Raw genomic sequence first — 26,858 nt, 5'->3', positions numbered from 1 at the left:
AGAGATGGGGCAAGATGAGGAGTGAAGATGTCATCAGATTTGGCAGTTAGGAGGTCATCAGTGGTTTCCAATAAGGTAACTTTAGGAAAATGATTGGAGCAGATGTCAGACTATAATGGGCTGTTGAGTAAATGCAGGGAGAGTTTATCTAGAGAAAGCTTATGAGGAAGAACAGAAAGGGGCAGGAAAAAGCAGGAAGGGCATAAATGTAGTAAATAAATGCAGGGGGAAAAACTGGTACCTTATACATGGAAACAACGTGAAGGATTGAATGTCCAGATGCGAGAGGAAGTCAGGTTGGGGCAGGAGCTGGCAACCAAGGTGGCCAACAGATCTGGGGGCTCAGAGAAGAAAGGAACAGACGATATGGAATCAGGCAGTCTTTGGTTCAATTCCTAGTTCTGTCCCTTACTGTGTAAACTCGGGCATGTTACTTAACCTCTGCCCTTCAGATGTTAAAAAATAATTCTCAGAAAAAAGACAGATACTCCAACACTTCTATAGTAAATATGATAACTTCTAAGAGTTTTTTCTTCTTATGATTTTAATGTAGGATAATGACATAAGTCCAAAGTACAATTCTAGGAAAGAATCTTACAGGGGACAAAATGATGTATTTCAAGTGCATGGCTTTCTGACAGTTTGGCTTTTAAGAGTATGTAGAGGTGAAATAGCAAATGGATTTTATATTGCATGCCAATGCTGAGGAGATGCCAACAGCTGTTCGAAGCACTGGTTGGGGAGAATCATATTTGAGCAAGAGCCTAGGCTCAGCATAAGAAACGGTTAGGGATTAAAGTTGCCCAGGGGCTTGGAAGGGATAGTAAGTAGCAAGAGCAGTGTCACATACAGTATTTGCTGACGCTGAATTAGAAAATGGCTAAGTATCCATCAGCTAGTTCTCCATAAGTGATATTGAGCTTTTTGATAAGTAATGAATTATAAAGATTTCCGAGAAGTAGAAGTATTCTATGCTGTACATTAAGGGTAGAAACATAAACTGCAGCAGTCAGCTACAGTCTGTAAGTGTGACATCCTGTTATGAATGTTAAGGCATGTGACCAGTTTCCATTCATTAATTCAGTAGCTCTCTCCACCTGTTCAAGGGGGAAAGACCATGGAAATATCTGAGGCAGGATTGAAATCTTCTTTGGAAAAACTGGATACACTATAAGACATGGACAAAAAGGAGATCATGGTCCCAGTGCTTTATATCCAACGGTCGTCATCATTTTATCTTGAACATTTTTTTTTTTTTTCCTAAGAGACAGTCTCGTTCTATGTTGCCTAGGCTAGTTTCAAACTTCTGGACTCAAGCAAAGCTCCATCCTCAGCCTCCCAAGTAACTGGGACTCCAGGCACGTGCCACCATGCCTGGCTTGAAAACTTTTTAAAGTTTCTTTTGCCAAGCTTGCTTGATGTATTTGTAGTATATACACCTTTAAGCTTGGTGTATTATAGTCTATGCACCTCGGTTGAATCTTCCAAGACAGTGAATTTCATACACACACGCACACACACACACACATATATAAAATTATTTGTGTGTATGTATAAACTATTTTATCTGTACTAACAATGATTCAACTGACTTTCTTGTGTTTTCTACATAGACAATAACTTACACATAAAATGAGAATTTCTGACTTCCCAATATTTGTACCAATTATTTAATTTCATTTACTTTTTACCCTTGCTAATGTGTCAAAAAATACTAAAGAGTAATGGTACCCTTGTTTTTTTCTTGATTTTATATACTTTTGTATATGTATACATGTACACACACACACATATGCAGTAATACCATGTTTTTAAACAAAATTTCATCTTGAACTCCAATACAGGTAAAGCAGAACCATTTTGGCTGAAGAGGAGATAGAGGGCTTCTTTTTCATCAAGGCTGGCACTGAGGACTTCAACATAGTTTGAAAGCCTCTGCTGTAAGATTAATTAGTTATGAAATGCCTCCCTAGGCCACAAAATAAATTAATTTGCCAGATTAGAATGGTAATCTTTACGAACAGGTGAAATGTTGGGGATGTTTATAAAAAGTAATAATTTTTTTTTTTTTTTTGAGACGGAGTTTCACTCTTGTTACCCAGGCTGGAGTGCAATGGCGTGATCTCGGCTCCCCGCAACCTCCGCCTCCTGGGTTCAGGCAATTCTCCTGCCTCAGCCTCCTGAGTAGCTGGGATTACAGGCACGTGCCACCACACCCAGCTAATTTTTTGTATTTTTAGTAGAGATGGGGTTTCACCATGTTGACCAAGATGGTCTCGATCTCTTGACCTCGTGATCCACCTACCTTGGCCTCCCAAAGTGCTGGGATTACAGGCGTGAGCCACTGCACCTGGCAAAAAGTAATAATTTTTAATTTAGACACCTAAGGCCATCATAATTCATTAAAATACATTTCCCAGTGTCTGGATTCCCTAGTCTTTACAAAACTATGTGGTGGCACAAGAGTTAACTTCAGTACAAGGAAGGCTGTGCCAAGCCCAGTTCTGTGCTTCCCTCCGCCTGTGGAGATCTGATCTGCTCATTGCTCCTAACAGGGTGTGGTCTTTTGAGAAAAATGGCACTTCAAGGCCCAAGAACACTGTAAGAATTTGTCTTCACGTCTGCATTCTAGGCAGCAGGAAGAGAAAAAAGAGGAAGAACAAACTTGCTTCTTTTATTTTTTTGAGACACGGTTTTGCTCTGTCCCCCAGGTGGGACTGGGACATTGGACACTGAGGTTGTTGTATTGAAGTGGCGAGATCAGGGCTCACTGCTATCTCAATCTTCCAGACTCAAGTGATTCTCTCACCTAAGCTTCCCAGGTAGCTGGGACTACAGGCATGCGCACCATACCCAGCTAAATGTTTAAATATTTGTAGAGATACAGTCTCATAAATTGCCAGGTCTGGCCCTGAACTCCTGGCCTCAAGTGATCCTCCCACCTTGGCCTCCCAAAAACATGTTTCTTTAAAAAGTGCTCCCAGAAATCCCACCAAATTAACTCTTTATAATTCAATAGTCAAAATTTTGTCACATGGCCACACCTAGCTGCAAGGGATCCTGTGTGTTGCACTTTAGCAAGACAGATGGAACACATTCCTATTGACACTTTAGGGCTGTTACTAGGGAACATCCATCCAGTAATGGTAACATCTAGGCAGAAGTAACCACCACTCCCCTGCACTACTGTGCCATGTGTATTTTACTGTATGTATAGATTGGTGTTACCTCTACCACACTCAGCATACAGAACAACTCCATTAATTGCCCCCCTCCTCCAAACTTCCCTTGTGCCTATCCTGTATAATTACACTGTCCCTTGTAACTATCTCCTGGCAAACACTGATCTGTTTTCTATCACCAGAGTTTTGTTATATCATTAACATCATATAAATGGAACCATATGGTACATGGTACACAACCTTTTGAGACTAGCTTCTTTCAGTCAGCATTATGCCTTTGAGATTCACTGAATTTGTTGCATATGACAGTAATTCATTCTTTTCAATTGCTGAGTAGAAATTTGAATTATTTCTAGTTTTTGGCAATTATAATAGAGCTGCTATTTGTTTCTATGTAAAGTTTTCATCCACATATACCTTTTTATTTGTATTTATTAAAATAATTTTTTTTTTGAGTCAGACTCTCTGTCACCCAGGCAGGAGTGCAGTGGCACCGTCATAGCTCACAGCAGCCTTGAACTCCTGCCCTCAAGCAGTCCTTACCCCTAACCTCAACCTCCCAAGGAGCTAAGGAGCTGGGACCACAGGTGTGTGCCACCACACCCACCTTAATTTTTTGTAGAGAGGGGGTCTGTGTTGCTCAAGCTGGTCTTGAACCCCTGGTGTCAAGCAATCCTTCTGCCTCAGTCTTCCAAAGTGGTAGGATTTTAGGTGTGACCATTGCATCTGACCTACATTTTTATTATGATGACATTATACACAAGGACATTGTTAATGTGTTCCCTTCCTATACTAATATGGTTTAATCTGTGTCCCCACCACATCTCATGTCAAATTGTGATCCTCAGTTTTGGTGGTGGGGCCTGGAGGGAGGTGATTGGATCATGGGGGTGGATTTCCCCCTTGCTGTTCTGCTGATAGAGAGTTCTCATGAGATCTGGTTGTTTAAAAATGTGTAGCTCACAGCCCGTGGGAACTGTGAGCTAATCACACTTCTTTATAAATTACCCCATCTCAGGTATTTCTTTATAGTGGTGCAAGAACAGAGGTGATTGGATCATTGGGGTAGATTTCTCATGAATGGTTTAGCACCATCCACTTGGTGCTGTCCTCATGATACTCAGCTCTTATAAGGCATGGTCCTTTAAAAGTGTGTGGCACCTGCCCCCTGCTCTTTCTCCTGTGTGATGTACAAGCTCTTCCTTGGTCTTCACCATGACTGTAAGCTTCCAGAGTCCTCCTCAGGAGCATAGTCCTTCCTAGTGCTATGCTTCCGGTACATCCTACAGACCCACGCGTCAATTAAACCTCTTTTCTTATAAATTGCCCAGTTTCAGGTATTTCTTTATAGCAATGCATGAACAGCCCAACACATGTACCTCCAAGATTTTGCCTGATCCAAAGCAAATGACTTAGTGTAGTGTTTAAGAGTACAGTCCCTTGCCTGTGTTTGAATTTTAGCTCTAATACTTAATAGTAGTGTGACACTGGGCAAGCCCTGGGCAAGTTACTTGACATCTCTAATGCCTCAATTTTCTCATCCTAGATAATTGGGATAGTTTCTACCTCCCAGTGTATTGTAAGGATTTGTTTTTTTCAAAGTGATATGCGTGAGTTTGCTGAGGTCAAAGTAGTGTCTTACACATTTTCCTATCTTTAGCACCTAGTAAGTTAATGGCGGAATGCAGATGTTTACAATTTTTAATTGAATAAATGACTACATTAATTTTTCAAATAATCCTAACATATACAACTGTATATTTACTATTTTTCTTCAACAAATATGAACACCTACTATGCCCAGGCATTGCGCTAGGCACTGGGGACACAGTTGGAAACATAAATATCTCATTAGGAGGAAAATGAAACTTTGATAGTCTATTTTAAGCTATTTTTGTTCTCACAGAACTATCCTTCCTTAAATAAAAATCCTTTCCATGAAAATTTCCTTTTATAGAAGTGAAACAGTAAAGAATGCATAACACATACACTAGCTTCAATGGCTTTCCGAAGGTCATATTAATTTACTTTTTGAAACAAAGAGCAAAATTAAGATTAAATAGAAGATAGGAAATTAAATAAGGCTATTTGAGTTCTTTTTCTTAGCGGAGATGATTTCAAATTTGTGTCCCCCAGAGAAGGGGCATGTACTTAGCTATTTCCAATAAGGTTGACGATTCTGAGACTTCCTTACAGTAATGCTGGTGAATATAACTTAGGCCATATTTCCAGATTAACTGGTTAACTATTTCATTTCCTTAACTGTGCTTGTTGGTGTCACTCGAAATAATTGGATTACAGGGCAGTCTAATTATTTGGTTCAAACAGTCATGCACACACCCTAAGGCTTAATTACCACGAATCAATCAGTCCCACCCCCAAATCGCTGGCTGTCACTGACGATAGCTTTAACCGTACTTGCACAGCTAAAGAAGTTCTAGAGCATGCTAGAACAGATGATGAAAACTTTAGCCGTTAAAATAATTGCTGACTCTCACTTGGAGATCAGCTTTTTGTTTTTAAGGGAAGAACCAGCAAGTCTACACAGTTTAAACATCAATCAACTCTCTCAAGACAGATTAACTGGAGTTGATTTTTTTTTAAACTTGCTTACCATGAAATACACCTTTCTTTTTTTTCTTTTTTGAGACGGAGTTTTCGCTGTTGTTACTCAGACTGGAGTGCAATACACCTTTCTTTTTATTTAAAAAGAAAAGCCTAGAAAAATCTTAAGGCTTTAAGAATTCGTAAAACAATTAGAACTGAGACTTTGTCCAGGGAATTTTATCATTTAAGATAAAGAAATCTCAGCAACATTATGACTAGTTACCAAGAAAGATACTTTCAACGGGAAACGTTTCCCCACTACCATATTTACTCTGAGAAACAAAGCAAAATAAAATTCATGATGAAGTTACAGTTGATTTCCACATTTTTATAAGTAATCCAGTTTACTGCTAGGTTTTAAAAGATGTACCAAGGCGGGAAGAAAGGGGGGAAAGCCTCAGTAGAGGGGGGTCTGCTGGCTTCGATAGGAAGAGCGGCGTTCGAGGGGCGTGAAAGCAGAAGGGAAGGGTAGGGCGGAAATTAACGACCTATTAAGACTCCCAGCTCCAGAGGAAGCCAGCTGGGCGTTAGAAGCGAGTACAGCAAAAGAGCTTTAGGGCTAATTAAAACAATCACAGGACACTCCCCCTCGCGTAAGCCAGGGCCGGGTCTACAGCTTTTGCAGAACCGGGGGCGGGGATTAGTTCGGATTCAAATTTAAAGCGGGAGGCCGACGCGTGGTTCAGCGGAGCCCCGTGCCCGGCTCCTCGTGGAGGTCGTTTCCGCCCGTACCTGCCCTGAGGGCCGGAAATTACCTAGCGAGGAGCGGCTTCTCCATTGTTGCCAATGTTTCAACTGCGCAAAAAGTCAGTAGAAAGTGCAAAGCGCAGGGCACGCAGGCAGCTCACTGCCCCTCCCCCACTCTCCTGACCGCTGTGCTCCTTGCCCTGCTTTTACAATGCCACAGGCCACTAGGGGAAGTCGAAGCGAAGCCGGGAGGGAAGCAAAGCCAGAGGAAAAGTGAGAAGTGTAAGACACAAATCCCGGAACACTATATAGGCTGGTTACCAGCTAAAGGGAGCGCATGCGCCGGCGACACTTCAGGCGCGTGGAGAAAGACACGCATGCGCACAGCCGAAACGAAAAAAGGAAGCGGAGGAGTGACTGGCAGATTGAGGGCGCTGCTTTAGCTACCTAAGGGCCATAGCGGCCCAGAGGCGCGTGCGCGGAGCGCAGGAGGGGGTGGAGCTCTTCTGAGGGGGCCGGCGGCGAACAGCGCCGGCCTCGCGCGCCCCCTGGCGCGCACGCGGGGAGAGGAAGGAGAGGGAGGGGGCGGAGAGGAGGGAGGAGGCAAGCAGGGCGGGAGGGGGGAGGGGAGCCAGAGCGAGGGAGGGTTTATCGACCGGGCGATTTTGGTTAAAATATTCAAAATGGCGGACGGAGGAGCAGCGAGTCAAGATGAGAGTTCAGCCGCGGCGGCAGCAGCAGCAGGTAATCATTACAGCATTTTACATATTCATATTCATACTCAACCCCGGCTCCCGCTGCCCCCCCCGCGACTTAGCATAATTTATTAGTACTCAGGATTATTATAATTAACGGCGGGGAGATGGGGGGCCGGGGAGCACGGAGCCCCCGCCGGGCGCCGAGCGGAGGGGGAAAGAGGCTCGGAGCGGCCAGGCGGAGGGGGAAGACAAGGGGCAAAGTGGGCTGCGATCCACCGCCCTCCTCCTGCCCCCAGCCCACCCCGCCGCTGCTCGCCGCCCGCCCGCCGGCACCGGCCCTCCTCCTCCGCCAGCCGCCGCCACCACCGCCGCCGCCTCCTGGCCGCCGTGCCCGAACCCGAGCCGGTCCACGGCGGGGCGGCGGGGCGGCGGGGCCGGGGCTGAGGGAGAGGACAATAAAGACATTTTACATATTCATAGCTGCTGGTCCGGCGGGGCGCAGTGGGGCGCGGGCGAGCGGCCGGGGCCAGGCGTGCGCGGGGTGGGGGGCGTGGAGGGGGATGGAGGCGGCGGCGAGCACAATGCCGGGGAGGCGGCGGGGCCAGAGCGGACCCCGGCGGCCGGACACCCGCACGCGTCTTTCCCCGAGAGCTGACCCTGGCGGGGGGGCGCTGCCCATTGTGGGGGGCGGCCCGCAGGGCAGCCGGGAGTGCGCCCGGGGAGAGCTCCCTGCCGGTGCCCCGCCGCCACACGGGGGTCGGAGCGGGGCTGAGCCTGGGGGTCACGGCCCCAGGCACCTCGGCCGCGCCCCACTCGTCCCCGGTGTGGCGGCCTGACCTGAGCCAGGCCTGCGCTCTAGGTGGGTAGGGGTGAGCGGTTGTGGGCGCTGCGAGGTGGCCTGGGGCAGCGGGGTTGGGGAACTCGCTCAGGTGTCTGCGTCGTCCTCTGGGGTGTGGACTGGGTTGGAAGGAGTCCTCGGGGCAAGTTCCTTCGGAGGGGATGTCCTTTGGGCGGCCCGCACTCCCCGGGCCGGCGGTCGGGGCTTCGCGGGCGAGTTGGGCTGGAGGTGCCTGGCGTAGTCTGATCTCCGTCTCCCTTTACCCCTCCCTGACGCCCCCTCATCTGCCGCCCCCCCGCCGTCCCTCTCCTCCGGCCCCGGCGCCTGACCAGGACGCACGGGGCGGGTGGCCCTCCGGGGCCTCTCGCTCCGAGGCCCCAGAAGCGCCTATAGGCCTCCCGAGAACTTGGATGTAAAGGGCTGCCCTTCTGCCCCAGAATGGGCTGGCCTGACAAGTTGATCGCATTTTCGATTTCTTCTCTCCTGTTGGGAATCGGTGGGGAGTGACGGGGATCCCCCTCCCTGCTTCTATAGTGGTGTTTTCTCGCTGGGTCGTCTTTACTCTGCTTTGCCGAACCTCTTCTCATTTGAATAATGTCTAATTCTGGGAGGTTTATATTATTGAAATGGCCGCCTGGCTTTCCCCGCCTCTCATGTTTAGTAATTCAGACCTTTAATAACAGCCACTCACAGCCCAACGCCGTGTTTATATTTTACATTCGCCCCATGTGCTTTTGTGGTTCGATATGATTCTTTTTTTTTTTCCTTGGCAATACACAGGGCTCTGAGATCAAACCCAGGCCGTGCTGGGAAGAGAGAGGGAAAGCTAGGCCTTGGCTCCTCCAGCAGTTGCCTAGGCCTCATGTTCTCTGCTGCTTGATTTATTTACTAATAACCAAAATGACTACCCCCACCAACTTCCACACACTTTCCCCTCCTCCGCGGGCAAAACAAACTCTCTTGGGGCCTTACTAGCATTAAAACAGCTCCTAGCTAAGTATCAACTCTGTGATGGTTTGTTTTCTCTGAAAAAGACTTTCTTATAGTTTGCAATAGTATTGGGCCTGGGGGAAAATCTGTCCTGTCTCATTTTGGAGCCTATGAAATCTATTTTGGTTTCACCCAAATTACTTTGTTTTGGGGTTAGGTACCCCAGTTGGTCCCCACCCCCATATTAAATACTTAAAGGCTTTGTAAAGATCTGCAGTATTTGTGAAACGGACACTTTTTTTTCCTCTAGGAGTTGTGGAGTAGCTAAGTATTTTAGCAATTCCAATGAACAACGCTTTCATAATTTCTTAGCGTGGTGCTCCCTTTCTAACATCTTCATTCTCATTTAAAATGGAGCAGACGTAAATTTTGTGGCATCACTGTCATAGACTTGCTTATTTTAATTGTAGCACTACTGAAAACCAAAAATGGGTTCTTTGAGTATTTGTGTCATGGTTAAATGAGTGAAAAGAGAAGAATAAACACAGGCATTGTGTTTATCCTGGTCTTGGAACTTAGTCTCCTCCCAGTACACCTGCCCCTCTTTAAGCTGTCAGAACTGAGTTTATGTTTTATCTAAACTTAGGACAGACAGTTGGCTTGTGAGAGGCAGATTAACTTTTACTGTATTAACTTCTACTGTTTAGAGGAAACAGTAATTTTGATTTTTGGTCTTTCCTGTGGTAAAATTTTCTTATTTTGTGTAGGGGTGTGTGTGTGTGTGTGTGTGTGAGAGAGAGAGAGAGACAAGAGAGAGACTGGTGTTGCTTCTCATTGGTGGATGTTTACTGCTGCCTAGTTGAGGGAAGTAGTAGAGGAGTGGGTTTTAACACTAATGTGGTTAAACCTTTGAAATTATGTTAAGACATTTTGGTGAGTGGCTAGCTATGTATTTTGTGGAACGTTGGTCTTCAGTTTAATTTGTAACAAAATTCTAGGTTTGATGGACTGAACACAAGCTAATTTCAGATAACCAGTTCTCACCATTTTTCTTTCACTCACAGTAGACAGGTCCTGAATGCAGCAGGAAAAAAAAAAAAATCTGTAGCTTTTAAGAGAACCTTCAGGTGAATGACTGCTTCAGAGACCTGAAATATGAAGTCGGATGGACAGAAAGCAGTAATATAATTTCATGCCTTAAATAGCATATGTTTTTGCACCCGATTCCCAAGATGTGGTCAAACTGATGATGTCATTGGACAGAGGACAAGGTGCAGTTAATTTGATTTATTGTCCTGAGGTGAAGTGTAGCAGTGAAGCCTTCTCATAGGGAAACCATTTATCTCGGGACAATTTCCTTTATAGCTGCAATTTGACCACTACTGAGGCCATAGATATTTTATACAAGAGGATAAAATGTACATTGGATTTTACAAACAAAATTTCATTGTTACAGTTTTTGTAATACAGAAAAGGATGGATGTTGTTAACTGGCCTTGTATTTGGTTCACTTTTAATTCTATTACAAAAATTCATTTCCTCACATTTCTCAAATGGAGTATATGGGTTTTAGATAAATATAAAAGTAACCCATACAAATCCTTATTTTAGATATGTTTGTTGTGATCGCCCAAACTCTTATATGAAACTGTGTTTCTTAATCACAGCATGGCTCAGGCTAATGGAGAGACCATTTGCCTTAGAACCCATTTCAGTGAATATAAAGCAGAGTTGAGAATGAGGGCTATGTATTTTTTTAGGTGGAAATGATAATGTTGAAAATAAAGTAGAATACTTCCAGGAAAGCATGTACTTTGAAAACAGTTTTTTTTAAAAAAAATTCAGAATTCTGTTTGGATTTATCTTTGTTTGGACAAGTTTGTTCATTTTGTCTTGATTAATTGGTGATTTTTAAAATTGTTCCATTGCAACATAGTGATTGCACTTAGAATTGTTGACATATTAATAGATTTTCTTGTAAGACGTTTCTCGTCATATTTTTAATTATTAGTTTATCTTAAGGTGATGAATAAAATTCCCTGAGAATGTGATAAATTGCTGTACTTTATTCCTAACCCAAATTTGTGATCTAAATTTGATAGAGTATTTCAGGTTACTTTTGAACCCACATGAATTTATAACTTGCCTATCTCCTTTTGCATCTGTCAAGTAGCTTTCTGCACATTTCTAGGAAATCCATTGTCGCTTCCCTTTTTCTTTTTTTTCCAGACAGATTCTTGCTCTGTCCCCCAGGCTGGATTGCAATGGTGTGATCTAGGCTCACTGCAATCTCTGCCTCCCTGGTTCAAGCAATTCTTCTGCCTCAGCCTCCTGAGTACTCGGGACTATACGCATGCCCCATGACGCCCAGCTAATTTTTGTATTTTTAGTAGAAGTGGGGTTTCACCATGTTGGCCAGGCTGGTTTCAAACTCTTGACTCCTGACCTTGTGATCTGCCTCCTTCGGCCTCCCAAAGTGCTGGGATTACAGGCATGAGCCACAACGCCCAGCCCATTGTCACTTTAACTCTCTCACCTATTAGTTATAATGATACTTCTGAATCAAGATCTTGAAAATTCATGTGACAGCTGACCAACTGTGTTTCAATTCTAAAGGACTGTTCTGCTTTGAAACCATTACTGTAAAAATAATTTTTAACCTCTTCCCTCAAATTAGTTTGTAATTCCTTTCATTTTGTCATTGTCAAAATCCCAGTAGACAAGGAAAAACCGTGGATATTATTCAGGTTTAAATGAATTCAGGTGTAGTATTCTGCCATATTTTAAATTTACTATTCTCTGCATCAATAGGTAGTATAAAGTGGAATAAATAAAATGTGTTTCATTGCTGCCTAGGTTGAAATAATTGTCAATCTGCCATTCATTTGGTTAGTGCATTTTAGAAGAGTAAGTTTGGGGCTCAAAATGTTACATTGCCCTTATCAAGCCACCAAAGATGTTTAATAGAGCCTTGAATATCTTAGGCAGGTGGTTCTAAAATAGCAGAAATGGACATTTGAATGTTATCTTTAAGTATTTTCTATTAAAAAATGAAATATTTGATGTGTTTCTTGAATCTGTGTTGCTTGATCTTGAATTTATTTATGTTTCTTAAGTTGGTCAATCACTTTAATGAATGTTTCCTTTGTACTTGGAAGACTGTAGTATTGTGTAGTAGTGATTGCCTTGTTATCAGTTATTTTGTTTTGTTTTTAATGTTGAAACCCTGCAGTTGTAATCTTTGCATATTAATCTTTCAAGCACCATTAAAAATAACGATGTGTGACTCATTAATTTGCCTTTATACATCAGTATTGGTTCAATTACACAGTTTTTGTGATTAGTAAAGACTTGCTGTGAAGCCTGATTTTAAGCAGGAATGTGTTTTTCCTAGTGAAAGTGATTGCATTTGAATTTAGAACTATTCAGATGATTTGTGTTTAGAGAACAGACCAAGTCATGGACAAAACATCCCCTTTTTGGTCACCCGTGTTCTTGTTTCTGATGCCTCCTTAAATGCTAAATGCCTGAACAAACATACTTACTATTTCTTGGGCATTAGAGTTCAAAGTTGTGGATTTGATTTAGTGACATGTCTGCTTTGAATTTCTGTACCCTTTTTGCATGAATTTTTTCCTTTTATCATTTTCCCGGGAAACTCTTTGCGCCACCATTTTGCTTAATTATTATTTTATTGTGTTGCTTAAATGATATAAGTACCTTTTTGAGTGGTTGAAAGGAGTAATAATTAAGGTTCACAGAGAATAGCAGTTTCCTTATGCATATTTTACTGGACATTTTTGTGCATTATTGACATTTTATAAATAAAGATAATTGAATAACTATAGATTTTAATTCTTCTTAGAAACAAATTAGTTTGTTTTGTACTGAAGTATTTCTATGTATTAAACAGGCGATGAGCTCTTATAAACTGTTTCAGCAGTAATAGCAATGGAAACAAAAATAGCATGAGTGGAGCCATTGCCTGACTTACTCTTCCATTTACAGTATATTTAGAATTTGTCTTTGAGTTTCAGAACTTCTGATTTGAAGATGCTCCTTGCATACAGTGCATGTGGTTATGGGGTTCTGTGTGTTTTTACTATGAGGTGTGAATTTTTTGAGCATTTATCTTTGTATACTCAGTGACTAATAGAGCTCTTTTTTTTTTTAAACCAATTAAGCAAACACTCAAAGTTTTCAGTGTTGCTTACATTTTGCTGACAGGACTAGTAATTGATTAAAAGAAGAATCAGCAAACTTCTAGATATATCAGATTTTCTTTTTTTGGTTATTTTCTCTTATTTTTGATTTTTTTTTTAAGAGATGGGATCTTACTATGTTGCTTAGGCTAGTCTCAAACTCCTGGGCTTAAGTCCTACCGTGGCCTCCCAGAGTGCTGGGATCACAAGTGTGAGCTACATACCTGGCCCAGATTACTTTCAAACTACTGGAACTCCTGGATATTTAGCCAGAGAGGATAGTAATTTTTTTAAAAAAAGGCAGTGTTCACATTGCACAAAGTTAAGTGTTTGTAGGTGCTTTACTAAGTCTTCAGTATTGAAAGTCATAGCAAGTACAGATTTATTTGTCATGTTATTTATTTCGTAATTTATTGTAACTTTATTGCTTTTTTATGTTGGAATATAGAAATGGTGTATGAAATTAAATCAGTAAAATAATAATAATTATGGTAGGTTTTTTTTCCCCCTCTCTATTGAACTCTCTCTTTGCAGTGGAAGATATCAACAGGAATGGCTAGAAAATGAACAATATGTTGTATGTTAAAAGACTCATTTGTGCTTAAACATATGGTCACCTTAATGGAATTGCACTGTTGCCTTAAAGGGAATATATTTTTATGTGGAAAAGTGACTTAGGTGTTTTCTTGTTTTAGTACACTTATTTTAGTGGTTTCCTTAATGAAAAATATAGCCTTTTTTGGCTGATTGATACTATGGCAAGCAATATTATAATTAATCTTTAAAAATAGTTACCATCCTAGTTTATGAAAGATATCTGCTATGTACCTGGTCCTATGCCCATGGTCTTTGGGGATGACAAGGAAATATGACTGCTGTGGAGGAGTTGGTATATTTACTTAAGCAGGAAAAATGGAAAAACAATGTATATATTTACTTATTAAAATATGTAACAGATAATGAAGATCAGAGAATTGATCAGGGTGTGCCCAAGTTTGAAAGAGCCAAAGCATCCTAGAATATATTATAGCTGGAAGATAATTTAGATATAATCTGTTCTAAAGCTTTTGCTTCACAGATGAGGAAATATTGTTACAATGGTTCAGTGACTTGCCCAGTGGCTTAACTGTTCAGTAGCAGATAAGAACACAAGACTTCTGACTTTCTCCCACCTCCCAGTCTCTCTCTCTGGCTCATTGCTGCCAGTCAGAGAAGGCTTTAGGTAGAAGGTGAGGCTTTTAAAACCGAGCTTTAAAGGGCAAAAAGAATTTAGAGGAATGGGAATATAGGGAAGGCCATTGCAGGGGAGATTGTGTTCAATATTGTGACGTGTAGGAAAAGAATGAGGAAGCATTTGTTCTGTGTGCAGGAAAGCTGTTGGAGGATTTTGAAATAGGGACTGATGTGGTAAAAGCGATGTGTTAGGAGTAATGTGGTGGTGTGCAAGATGGTATGAAATAGGAAGGGAGAGATCAGATCCATAGAAACGAGTATATTGAGGTATTTGGTGTATTGACTAATTACTATAGGTGCTACTAGAGATACAAACAATTTAAAAATTACTTGACCTCAAGAGACTTTGAATCTAATGATTTATGAAATAGATAAGCTGTGATAAAGGTGTTGAGGATATTGTCCAATCTTCTTGCCTGATGTTTACCTTAGAAACTATTGCATTTCTGACTCTTGGGTTTGTTTTTAGTCTGTGGACACTGAATTGTCTAATTAGTTTCCTTTTCAAATCAAGTTTAGGTCAAATTATTAATCTGAAAAGCACACGCACAGGCAATTATATATACAATTATCTTAACCTCATTAGTAGATCCATTTTTTCTTCAACACATTTGTTTTTTATTTCTTTTATTGCTTCTATCTTTAAACACTTTTTATCTTTTTTTTTTTTTTTTTTTTTGAGACGGAGTTTCGCTCTTGTTACCCAGGCTGGAGTGCAATGGTGTGATCTCGGCTCACTGCAACCTCCGCCTCCTGAGTTCAGGCAATTCTCCTGCCTCAGCCTCCTGAGTAGCTGGGACTACAGGCACGCGCCACCGTGCCCAGCTAATTTTTTGTATTTTTAGTAGAGACGGGGTTTCACCATGTTGACCAGGATGGTCTTGATCTCTTGACCTTGTAATCCACCGGTCTTGGCCTCACAAAGTGCTGGGATTACAAGGAAGGTGTAAATAAAATAATGTTACCATAACCATGACATAATGATAATGTCTGTATTTTTATAGTACTTTAAAATTTATAGCCACACTCTCATTTTCATTACCTCAGTTAGTCCTTTCAGGCAAGTGTTACTATACCCATTTTATAGTTGAGTAAAATAAAACTCAGATTAAGTGACTTTCTCAAGGTCATGTGTTTTTATAAGCACTGAGTGAGGCTAATAGCAAGACTTCCAGGTTAGCTGTTATTTAGGCTGTTGAGGCACTTTGGGGCTCTGTTGTGGAGAGCTCTGAATCCTTTGTATTGGTGTAAGAGTTTGGATTTCATTAGCTAGGCAGTAGGAAGTCACTGAATTAAAAAAAAATTTTTTTTGTTATGGACATTGCCATGATCAGAGCCCTTAAAGTGTTTAGCAGCTAATTAGAGACAAAGAGATGATCGAGGTTTTGAGTTTAGGTTATCCAGAAAAGAACAGTACCATAAGCAAATACAGGGAAGTTGGGAGAAGGAGCCATTTGGGGAGTAAGTCAGTGAATTCACTTACATCATTTGAGACATGTTTGGGTGGGTCTTACTAGGTTATAGATTCCTTGTGAAAATGGAAAATTTTTTAGTGAATTAAATGTTTGATAAACATTAATACTAGAGTTGAGATTTATGCTCATGCCACTGTACGTGTGGACTGAGTATTGAATCTGAACATTGTAAATTCTAGGTGTCTCATTTCGGCTTTGGCACTGTCTGCTGAGATTATTTCCTTCAACAATATGATGGTGATAATAGTGTTAAAGGGATGCTGTGGGGAGTAACAAATTGATAGCAAAAGCATTTTTAAAGTAACTCTTAATAGTTTTTCTTACATGAGCATAGTAGTAAAATCAGCAATTTTATTACTTGCGCTGCTGTAGAAAAGCAGAAGCTTTAGCAGCTGATTGATTCTGTGGGGCACCTGACCGTAGGTTGTTCATTTTTTGGTGCAGCTGGCATCTTAGGAGGAATGGACACTTGTGGTACTCTTCTGAAAACTTTATACAGTGGAGGTGTTGCATTGAAGCAAATACAGACTTTCCTTGATTTGGGGTATTCTGTTATCTAGCCCTCACCCTTGCCTTATACATTCTTATCTTTTACTACTTCCTTAAATAGCATGACTCAACAGTTCACCACGGAAGTTCCCTTATGGTTCATTTCTACCACAAATACAGCATATTATCAAATTTTTATTTATTAAGAAGTCTCCTTTAAATTTGAAGATCTTGGGACAATGGCTATAATTTATCCCGAGACTTGCCTGAGCTTTTCTCCCATTACCATCCTCGCAACCCTAATCCTATTTTGAGACACATGGCCTGAAAATGCCCCCAGTGTTTTGGTCAGGGCAGTGTGTTTGGGACCTTCTGTGAGAACCTTTACTCACACTTTTTCCTCCATTGGAAGGCCATGGCGTGTGGTGTGGTAGAGTGAAAAAAAGGTGCCGGGAGTTCAGAGACCCGGCTTCTATATCACTGATTAGCTTTGTCACTTTAGGACAAGTTACTTTACCTTGGATTTTTTTTAATTACGTTTGTAAAATAAGAAGGATTTTTAAAAAGCCTTTGGTTTTCTTTTTTAAAGGCAAAAGTAGAGCTGTTCTGATTAAAATTGGATGTAGGAGCAAGAAAAGCATCCTCTTCCTCCTTTCCACAGTAGCGTTTGAGGCACGTTCACAGGTTCCTTAGGATTTCTGCTGGTAATGACTTGAAAACTTTTGTCTTTATTTATCTTAAGGGACCTATCTGTCCATTTCTCTATCTCCACAAATAGCCATCTGTCAAATCTGAGCTCCTGTCATATTTTGTGTTTAGTTACACAGTTCAGCACTTCATTATACACAGTCCTGTTTTCTTGTCTAATTGATTATTTAAGTAAATCTTGTCCTAAGAGCCTTGAGTGCAGGAACATACTGCTAGAGACAGAGTAGGCCTAGACATTTAACAAATAATGAATGGTTGGTTGTTGGAATTAGTGGTTCTCAATCTTTGTTGGGACAAGAATCACCCATGGAACTTTTTCAACATGAGAAGGTCCAGCTTCTAATACAGTAGAAGTCTGAAAATCCATACTTTAAGAAAGCTCTATAGGTGATTTGATAACAGTAAATGATTACTTATTGCACTTCAGGATTATTTATTGCTTAACATACCTTGAATAATGGTTTTCAGTTAATGCACCAGAAAGGCCCTATACTGGAAAGACAGACTGAGAATTAGGAGACTTGGATCCTTATGCTGCTTTTAGCATTAACTATGATAGCTTTCTGATCCTTAATAAATTACTTAACGTTTCCAACCCATAGGATTCCCATTGATAGTTATGGGCTAGGCTAGAAAAGTAGTTTTCATACCTTTTTTCCTTTTTAAACTGGAATTATTCAAAAACATCTTTTGTGTAAAGACCAGTAAATATAACATATTTTGATCAGTTTGGTTTTCATCTGAGTACCTGTTAAAAGTATAGAACATGTTAAGCTTGGTCCTATCCTAGCAGGAGAGCTAAATTTTATGCAGTGGGTAGTACTGAAAGATAGGATTTAGATTTTAAACTTGAAACATCCTATTAGAATGTGAATGAACAAAGGTAGTAAGCTTATCAAGAATTGTGGTAATCAGTGTGAATGAAAACTAGGTTATGATGAACCAATATGGCTGGTCCTTCTGCATTCATTTAATTCAGCAAATATTTATAGAGCTTCTGCTCTCCTTATGTACTGAGCACTGCTGATAGAGTAATGCCTAAGATACCATCTCTGCTCTCTCAAAAAGTGTATATAATCTGTTGGGGAAATCATATATGAAATAACACTGGTCGTAGTTTAATGAATAGAATACGGGGGGTTTGAAGTACTCCAGGAGCATAACGTAGGGACTGCTAATCTGGACAAGCGCGGGAAGGGGGCTCTCTGAGGATATCGTGTTTATACTGAGATGTGAAAGATGAATAGGAATTAATCAATTCATGGCCTGGGAGTGAGAAGTGGAACTGAAAATATTCTGAGCCAAGGGAACGACATGCAGACATCTCAGACATCCCTCAGTATACATAGAGGCATGCCTCAAGGAAGTTGTTTCATTCCAGGATTCCCCTTCCCACCCCCTCCCAAACACACAAATATCAAAATCTGCACATGCTTAAGTCCTGTAGCAGGCCCTGTGGAACCTGAGTATGTGAAAAGTGTGCCTGGCCCCTGGGCCCCAGAGCTCCTGTGAATATGAGCTGTTTGCACTCTGTATTTTCAATTTGCATATGGTTGAAAAAAAGTGATTTAAGTGGATACCCATGTTGTTCAGGGGTCAACTGTACAATCATATACCATGCATAATGACTTTTCAGTCTATGGACCAATATATAGTGGCAGTCCCATAAGATTATAACAGAACTGAAACATTCCTTTCTCTTAGTGACATTCTAATGATCCTGACCCTGTGTAGGCCTAGACTAATAGTCTGTGTTTGTGTCTTGGTTGTTAACAAAAACATTTAAAAGGTAAAATTAAAAAAAAAAATTTAAATAGAAAAAAGTTTATAGAATAGGATATAAAGAAGTTTTTTGTACAGCTGTACAATGCTTTTGAAAGTATTATAAGAGTCAAAAAGTTTTTAAAAAATTTTAAAGCTTATAAAGTAAAAAAGTTACAGTAGGCCAGGTGCAGTGGGTCACACCTGTAATCCCAGCACTTTGGGAGGCCGAGGTGGATTACCTGAGGTCAGGAGTTCGAGGCCAGCCTGGCCAACATGGTGAAACCCCAACACTACTAAAGATACAAAAATTAGCTGGGTGTGCTGGTGTACGCCTGTAATCCCAGCTCCTCAGGAGGCTGAGACAGGAGAATCCCTGGAACCCAGGAAGCCGAGGTTGCAATGAACCAAGGCTGTGCTACTGTACTCCAGCCTGGACGACAGAGTGAGACTTCATTTCAAAAAAAAAAAAAAGTTAGAGTAAGCTAGTTAATTTCTTACTGAACAAAGAATTTTTTTTCTTATAAATTTAGTGTAGTCTAAGTACGTAGTGCTTTTAACGTATACGGTAGCATACAGTAATGCCTTAGGCCTTCACATTCGCTCACCATTCATTCATTGACTCAGCCATAGCAGTTTCCGGTCCTACAAGCCCATTCAGGTAAATGTCCTCTACAGTTGTACCATTTTAAAATCTTTTATATTATATTTTAAACTGTACTTTTTCTGTGTTTGTATTTTTAAAATTATTTAATTAATGAATTTATTATTGTTATTCTTAATAGGGTCTTCTTCTGTCACCCAGGCTAGAGTACAGGGGTACAGTCACAGCAGACTGCAGTTTCTACCTTCCACCTCAGCCTCCCGAGGAGCTGGTATCAACTGGTGCACACACCCATGCCCAGCTAATTTTTGTGTGTGGTCCTTTTTTTTTGGAAAGATGGGGTTTTGCCATGTTGCCCAGGCAGGCTGGTCTTGAACTCCTGGACTCAAGCATTCCTCTTGCTTCAGTCTCCCAAAGTTCTGGGATTACAGACGTGAGCCACTGTGCCTGGCCTAGATAGTTTTAAATACACATATACTTACAATTGTGTTAGGATGCCTTTAGTATAACAATATTGCTGTACAGGTTTGTAGTCTAGGAGCAACAGGCTATACCATATAGCTTAGGTATGTAATAGGCTATACCATTTAGGTTTGTGTAAGTACAACCTGTGATCACACAATGATGAAATTGTGTAATGACATACCATCATTAGGTGATACATGACTACATGTATAATTATTGAACCTAATGAAATGCATGGCACTTTCAAGGAACCAAAGTTCAGCATAGCTGGTTCAGGAAGAATGAGATTTAGCTGAAGAGCTGAAGATGATTTTCATATTATGAGGCTATTTGCATGATCTTTATACTTCTTAATGACAAGTCCACAGTTGGAAATTGTGGATGATAGTGCATACTTTTCAATAAATACGTTGATTCCTGGTGACAACAGCAATAACGTTTATCAAGTCTTTGTGCAGTTATTGTACTAAATGCTTAAATGCGTTTATGTTAATTACAATTACCCCGCCCCCCACCATGGGGGTGTGTATTGTTGTTATCCCATCTTTCAGGTTAGGAAACCAAGGTTTAAAGAGGCTAAGTGGCACACCTACGTCTCTGTTTTGGTTATGGCAGTAGGCAGTTAAGATCATTATCAGGCTCGTAACCAGTAATTTCTGCTTCAAGCCAGTGGAATGATAAAGAATATATCAAGTAGAGTTGGAGAACTGCAGAATTTCCACTGTTAGACCCTGTAGATTTAACAACTGTTATTCTGAGTTTAACCTCCGTGCTTTGTGCAGTTCCTAGGTCCAAATTGTATGCTCTAGAATCGATTGTGCATTCTTACTTCTGTATTGCAATTTGGAGACACAGACAATTGATTATCAGATCTAATGTTAACTTAGCTTTCAGGATTTCAGATGCTGACTATAAATGTTTTTGAAGTTGGTTGTATGCAAACTGCTGATCCTGCTAACCCACAAATTCTGAACATTTTGGGTTTCTGTTAAGAATTATATTTTAGGGTAGACATGGTGGCTCATACCTGTAATCCCAGCACTTTGGGAGGCCGAGGTGGGAGGATTGCTTGACACCAGGAATTTGAGACTGATCTGGGCAACATAGCAAGACCCTCTCTCTGCAAAAAATTTAAAATATTAACCAAGTGGGGTGGTTCTTGCCTATAGTCCTAACTACTCTGGAGGCTGAAGCAGGAGGACCTCTTGAGCCCAGGAGTTCCAAGTTGTGCTGAACTGTGATTGTGCCACTGTACTCCAGCCAGGATGACAGAGCAATACCCTATCCATTAAAACAAATATATATGAAACTGAAGCTAATTGCACATGTTAACCTTGGGATAATTTTCATCTGGAGCAGCATTTATATTTTTTTGTGACCCAGTTGGTGAAATAGAAAATTAGGATTTACTCTGTTTACATGTTATTTTGATAAAAACATAATTTAAAATATTTTAATGTTTCTCAAATGAGTTGTGACTTAAATTTTTTTTTTTGAGACAGAGCTTCACTCTTGTTACCCAGGCTGGAGTGCAATGGTGTGATCTTGGCTCACCGTAACCTCTGCCTCCTGGGTTCAAGCAATTCTCTTGCCTCAGCCTCCCGAGTAGCTGGGATTACAGGCGTGCGCCACCATGCCCAGCTAATTTTTGTATTTTTAGTAGAGACAGGGTTTCACCTTGTTGACCAGCATGGTCTCAATCTCTTGACCTCGTGATCTACCCGCCTCGGCCTCTCAAAGTGCTGGGATTATAGGCGTGAGCCACCGCGCCCGGCCTGACTTAAAATTAATATGCAAGCAAATTATGCAAAAAAGTAGATTTGTTAACCACTTTTTTCCAACCACTTCCTTTACCTCTTACCAAGCTGTTATTAAATGAGGGCTATAGATTTCATTTGAGGAAACATGACAGTTGATTATTGTTTCTGATAAGAAATCAGCCATTTAATGGCATTGGTTTCCAGGCATACACACCTCGTTTAATCATGCCCTGCATTACCTTGATGAGTTGTTACATTGTTTGTCTCTCAGTTTTTCTTTTATGCTAGGTTGCTGAGTCCCCCCCACCTTCCTCTTCAGAGTGCTTTCCCTCTCTGAGTGCTTGCTTCCTCATGCCCTGGCCAAGGAGAATACTGTTTTGGCAGACTGTTTTTTACATGTACACTCATATGCCAATCATCTTAAACATCACTATAGTCTGAGAAGATGAATTAATTTATGAGGTTGCTGGAAAAAACCAAGGTAAGATTTCAGGGGATTAGACTATAGTGGCAAAGCCATTACGAGCTTATGCTGCTGGAATCACATCTTAATAGTTGCATAATGCTATCAGGACCAGTACGAGACTAGTCTGGTTATTGAGCCCATTTCCTGGGATTTGTTCCTATGTATTGCATACAGACCTCCACGCCTACACTAGGCTATGCATGCTCCTGTCAGGCGTGTACATGTAATATTTTAAAAAGGAGTTGTAGTGCATATCCTATTATAGACTTGCCATTTTTCTCCCATGGCTCTCTATTCTTTAGTTCACACATTGAAATAAGATAAACATTTTAATGAAATCGTGTTCTTTGCTGCAACATGGATGAAGAAGAAGCCATAATCCTAAGTGAATTAATGCAGGAAAAGAAAACCAAATATTGGTTTGGTCTGTTCTGCTGGAACCTAGTGGAGGAGGCAAGTCCAAAATAGTAGTCTCCCATAAAGTTTCTTTAGCAGAATATATACATTTAAAAATTTTGTACATGTTGTCAGGTTGCTTTTAGTACCACTCTATATTTTTTATCTACGGTATTTAATAGTGTCAGTTTCTCCAGCACTGTTAACTGTTAGTCTTTGAAATTTTCCTAAGTTGATGAAAAATACTTTCATTGCTTTAGTTTTCATGTTTTTACTCTGAGTTGGATATCTTTTTTCTGTCACTGCAACCTCCACCTTCCGGGTTTAAGCAGTTCTCTGCCTCAGTCTCCCGAGGAGCTGGGATTACAGGCGCCTGCCACCATACCTGGCTAATTTTTGTATTTTTAGTAGAGAGAGGGTTTCACCATCTTGGCCAGGCTAGTCTTGAACTCCTGACCTCCATGATCCACCCACCTTGGCCTCCCAAAGTGCTGGGATTATAGGCATGACCAACATCTTATTAAATTTTTATTTCTTTTTTCATTATTTTTCAAATATACAATGATTTGTTTTTCTTGTTTTGGCCCTTTCAGAATACTTGTAGTTTTCCTGAAAATGTATGACTTCTTAAATATTCTCTTTCCTTGTGTATCTGCCCTGCCTCCTTCCCCACAGCTAATTCCTATACCTCTTTGGAGAAGTAGCTTAGGGATGCAAGTAGAGCTTGGGTCAGTCTACCTGTTGGTAGTCAGATGCGTTACTTGCAGCCCACTGTTAGCTATTCAATTATGGAGAAGGAATGGTTGCAGAGTCTGAGCAGGGATGGGTCAGCTGTGGCATTGTGGTCTTGGGGAATCATACCCTCTGTTGTATAAAAATGTTTCTTTTAGCAGAGAACTGGAGTAAGCATATTTTTTTTAACTCTGCTTTCTCTAAAGGCATTTTAATTTTTAAGCCAAATATATGGGAGGTAGGGATAAAGGAGGAATGGAAAGATAATACAGTTTCAGCAGTCTAGGGGTTTATTTCCTACACAAGGGCTGGAAATGATAAGACTGAAATATTTTCAGTGCTGGATTTGGCCTAACCTTCTGGCAAGCTTAGAGTTCTGGGACATGGGGAGCAAGAAATTTAAGGAAGCTGACAATAAGGAGGGAAGTATTTAACTTCTGAGTAGAGATGGCTCAGTGGTGATCCTTGTAAACTAGGGTTAACTACAGCAGTCACAGCATTGTAAAGGAAAGATGACAGTGACCTTGAAGGAGAGAGGCTGTCTGGCAAGAACATACTCATGCGTGTTGTGGAGTGTAAATGCCTACCTAGACTTTCTGCTTGGTTATTTAAAACGCTGAGAGGTCAATAGATTCAGATTGTTACATGCATAAGTTTTTTCCTACTATCTGGGATGGGTGAGGAAAGAGCTCAGAAAAGAAACAGGTTACAGTAACAGTCCTGTTTGTCTTGTTTGTTTTTCTGGTACCTTTGGCCATTTTTATCAAGTAATTTTTGTATTTTCTTTTTCAACTGTCAGTATGTTATTTTTACCATTTTGGGTGATGTCTATGGAATAAGAAATGTTTGTAAATATTTTGTGACTTACATGGTAAGCTTGATTAGGTTTACACAAAGTCATTTTGTACTACCATTTGACTAATTTCTGTACATGCATTATTTGGGGTATTCTTTAATTTCCCCTTTTGTCCTTAATTCCCCTTCCCCTGTTTCTCCAGGTAATTTAGTTACTGGTTTTTATTAAAAAAAAATATATATATATATATACACACACGCGCGCACACGCACACACACACACACACACACACAGAGGCAGAGTGTTGCTCTGCCACCCAGGTAGGAGTGCAGGGGCGTGATCTTGGCTTTCTGCAACCTCCACCTCTGGGGTTGAAGCAATTCTCCTGCCTCAGCCTCCTGAGTAGCTGGGATTACAGGTGCGCACCACCATGCCTGGCTAATTTTTTTTTTTTTTTTTTGAGACAGAGTTTCACTGTTGTTACCCAGACTGGAGTGCAGTGGCACGATCTCGGCTCACTGCAACCTCCGCCTCCTGGGTTCAAGCAATTCTCCTGCCTCAGCCTCCCGAGTAGCTGGGACTACAGGCGCGCACCACCATGCCCAGCTAATTTTTGAATTTTTAGTAGAGACAGGGTTTCACCTTGTTGACCAGGGTGGTCTCGATCTCTTGACCTCGTGATCCACCCTCCTCGGCCTCCCACAGTGCTGGGATTATAGGCTGAGCCACCGTGCCCAGCCCTAATTTTTTAATATTCCTAGTACAGACAGGGTTTCACTGTGTTGGACAGGCTGGTCTTGAACTCCTGACCTGAAGTGATTTGCCCATCTTGGCCTCCCAAAGTGCTGGGATTACAGGTGTGAGCCATCACACCCAGCCCATATATTCTTGAAATCCTTCTCCCTTGACTTCTCGTGTGACCTTTTTCCTGATCCCTTAAATTAAAAAAAAAGTTTGAGATGTAAATTTTATCTATTTATTTGTTTTCTCTCCCCCTTAAAAATTTAAGGTGGTTTGTAGAGATTCCTATAGCAAGAAATGTAAAATAAAAATATAAAAGACCTAATATAAAAATTTAATTTATTTCCAATAGGATACAGATATTTCTCTAAACTTTCTAGTAGATGATGCAAAAAAGGAAAACTTTGTCAATTTATGCCCATAAAATTTGAAAATAGACAAACCTTTAAGAAAAGCACAACAATTCCTGGTACTAAGATCAGAAGGAAACTTCTCTTCAGAGGCCTTATAAACAGGACCCTATGTAATATAATAAACAGTGTCCTCAACAGTCTTCCTGCTGTGGACACACCAACAGATTTCAGAATGCCCCTTTATAGGCCAATGTATCATACCAGAGCACCTTCAGTAAAGGCAGTTATATGGTGGGAGATGAGGATGTTGGGCGAGGACTATTCAAAATGGTCTGACCTAAAAAGGGAGATTTTGGAATAATTAGAAGAATGAAGATTTTGCATGTTCTTTAGGCAATCTTCCATAAATATCTTCCACAAATACTTGCCATTCCTGTTTTAGTATGCAGTACAACAGATAATGGTTATGAGCTTATACTTAGCCTAAAAAATAAATAAATATCTGTTTTGTTCACAGTTAGTACAAGGTTGCTGGCACAGTGTAGGTTATCAAGAAATGTTTTCAGAGTAAATATTGGGTTGCATTGGGTTTGAAGTACTTGTTGCTGCACATCATTGAAGGTAGAGCGATAAGCTGCTCATGTTGGCTACTCAGATGGCTAGCTAGAGTGTACTTTGCCCTAAACATTGCAGGGCACATCCTGAAAATTTTTGTTCTCTGGGGCTCCCCTTTCCTATTCTGAATTCAGGCCCACATTCTAAAAATCTTAATCTTTTCTCCACCATTCTTTTTCTGTATGGTGTAAGGTGTAACCCCGACAAACTTTTTTTCTCCCGGAAATGGACAGCCTACTGTCCCAACACTACCTGTCCTACCAAGAATGTCAATTTCAGTCATTCAGTCATTTAACCCAGTGCTCTTTTTCTGACATACCGTCAACTGGCAGAAAAAGAACACTGGATTAAATAGTCTTAAAGTATTTTAAAATAAGAAGATACAGTTTAAATTTGGAATATTTGTGAATCTTCACTTCCCATGTTCTTGTTTGCCATGCTATCAAGACATCGTTAACTCCCAGTTATAATAAATACAGTGCTTATCAGGTATAGAGGCCACTGCTTTACAAGAGTAAAAGAACCTATCTAAAAATGCTGTCCATGGGCAGCAGTTCAAGGGGTGATTTTAATTTGTACCACAGGTGTACATACACATTGTAAACTGCTTTGGTGGCTTAATGGTTATATTTTGGCATTGTAGTCAAATTTGATACTCCCACACTAACCCTCACTTTTATGCTCATTCTAGTAGGTGCTGGGAATGCTAATAGCAGAATACATAGTACCTTGAACAACAATATGCTTGAAAAGTGATCACTTTAATGCAGACATTAAAGTTTCCTGTCAGCATTAAACTAGAGTTTAGGCACTTGGAATGATTGAAATTGACATTTTGGGTAGAAGGTCCAGGTGGTGTTGGGACAGTTGGCTATCCACATGAAAAAAAAAAATGTTCGTCAGGCTTATACTTTATACCATACACAAAAGGAATGGTGGAGAGATTAAGGATTTGTCTGTTCAAAGAAAAACTCAGAAAAATACTAAGACAAAAATACAAATATTTTTATTTAGTTTTAGGGATGGAAAAGCTTTTTTTTTTTTTTTTTCTTTAAGCTATGAGTAGAACTTCATGGAAAGGCTTTTTGACGTGAGACACAACTCAAATGCCATCAAAAGG

At 40.7% G+C, this 26,858-nt stretch overlaps 1 protein-coding gene across 4 annotated transcripts in view; it reads left to right on the top strand.

The window, feature by feature from the left end:
• Nucleotides 1-7,147: 7,147 nt before the first annotated feature.
• The window catches only part of POU2F1 (POU class 2 homeobox 1), a 181,033-nt gene continuing 161,322 nt past the window's right edge, over nt 7,148-26,858 (top strand). For 3 of the 4 annotated variants that reach the window (XR_615275.5, XM_002760427.7, XM_078356356.1), the window contains exon 1: nt 7,148-7,220. Coding sequence is in view for 1 of the 4 variants with exons in the window: in XM_002760427.7 (XP_002760473.4) it covers nt 7,160-7,220 (61 nt within the window). In the remaining 3 variants the exon portion in view is untranslated. Of the gene's footprint in view, nt 7,221-7,724; nt 8,034-26,858 lie in introns of those variants that run through there. The other variant, XM_035279386.3, reaches the window with a different exon arrangement.

The sequence above is a fragment of the Callithrix jacchus genome, chromosome 18 (assembly GCF_049354715.1).
Source record: "Callithrix jacchus isolate 240 chromosome 18, calJac240_pri, whole genome shotgun sequence".
NCBI classification, from domain to species: Eukaryota; Metazoa; Chordata; class Mammalia; order Primates; family Cebidae; genus Callithrix; species Callithrix jacchus.
The sequence above is the reverse complement of the archived record's forward strand: the minus strand, read 5'-3'. Positions and strand labels throughout refer to the sequence as shown.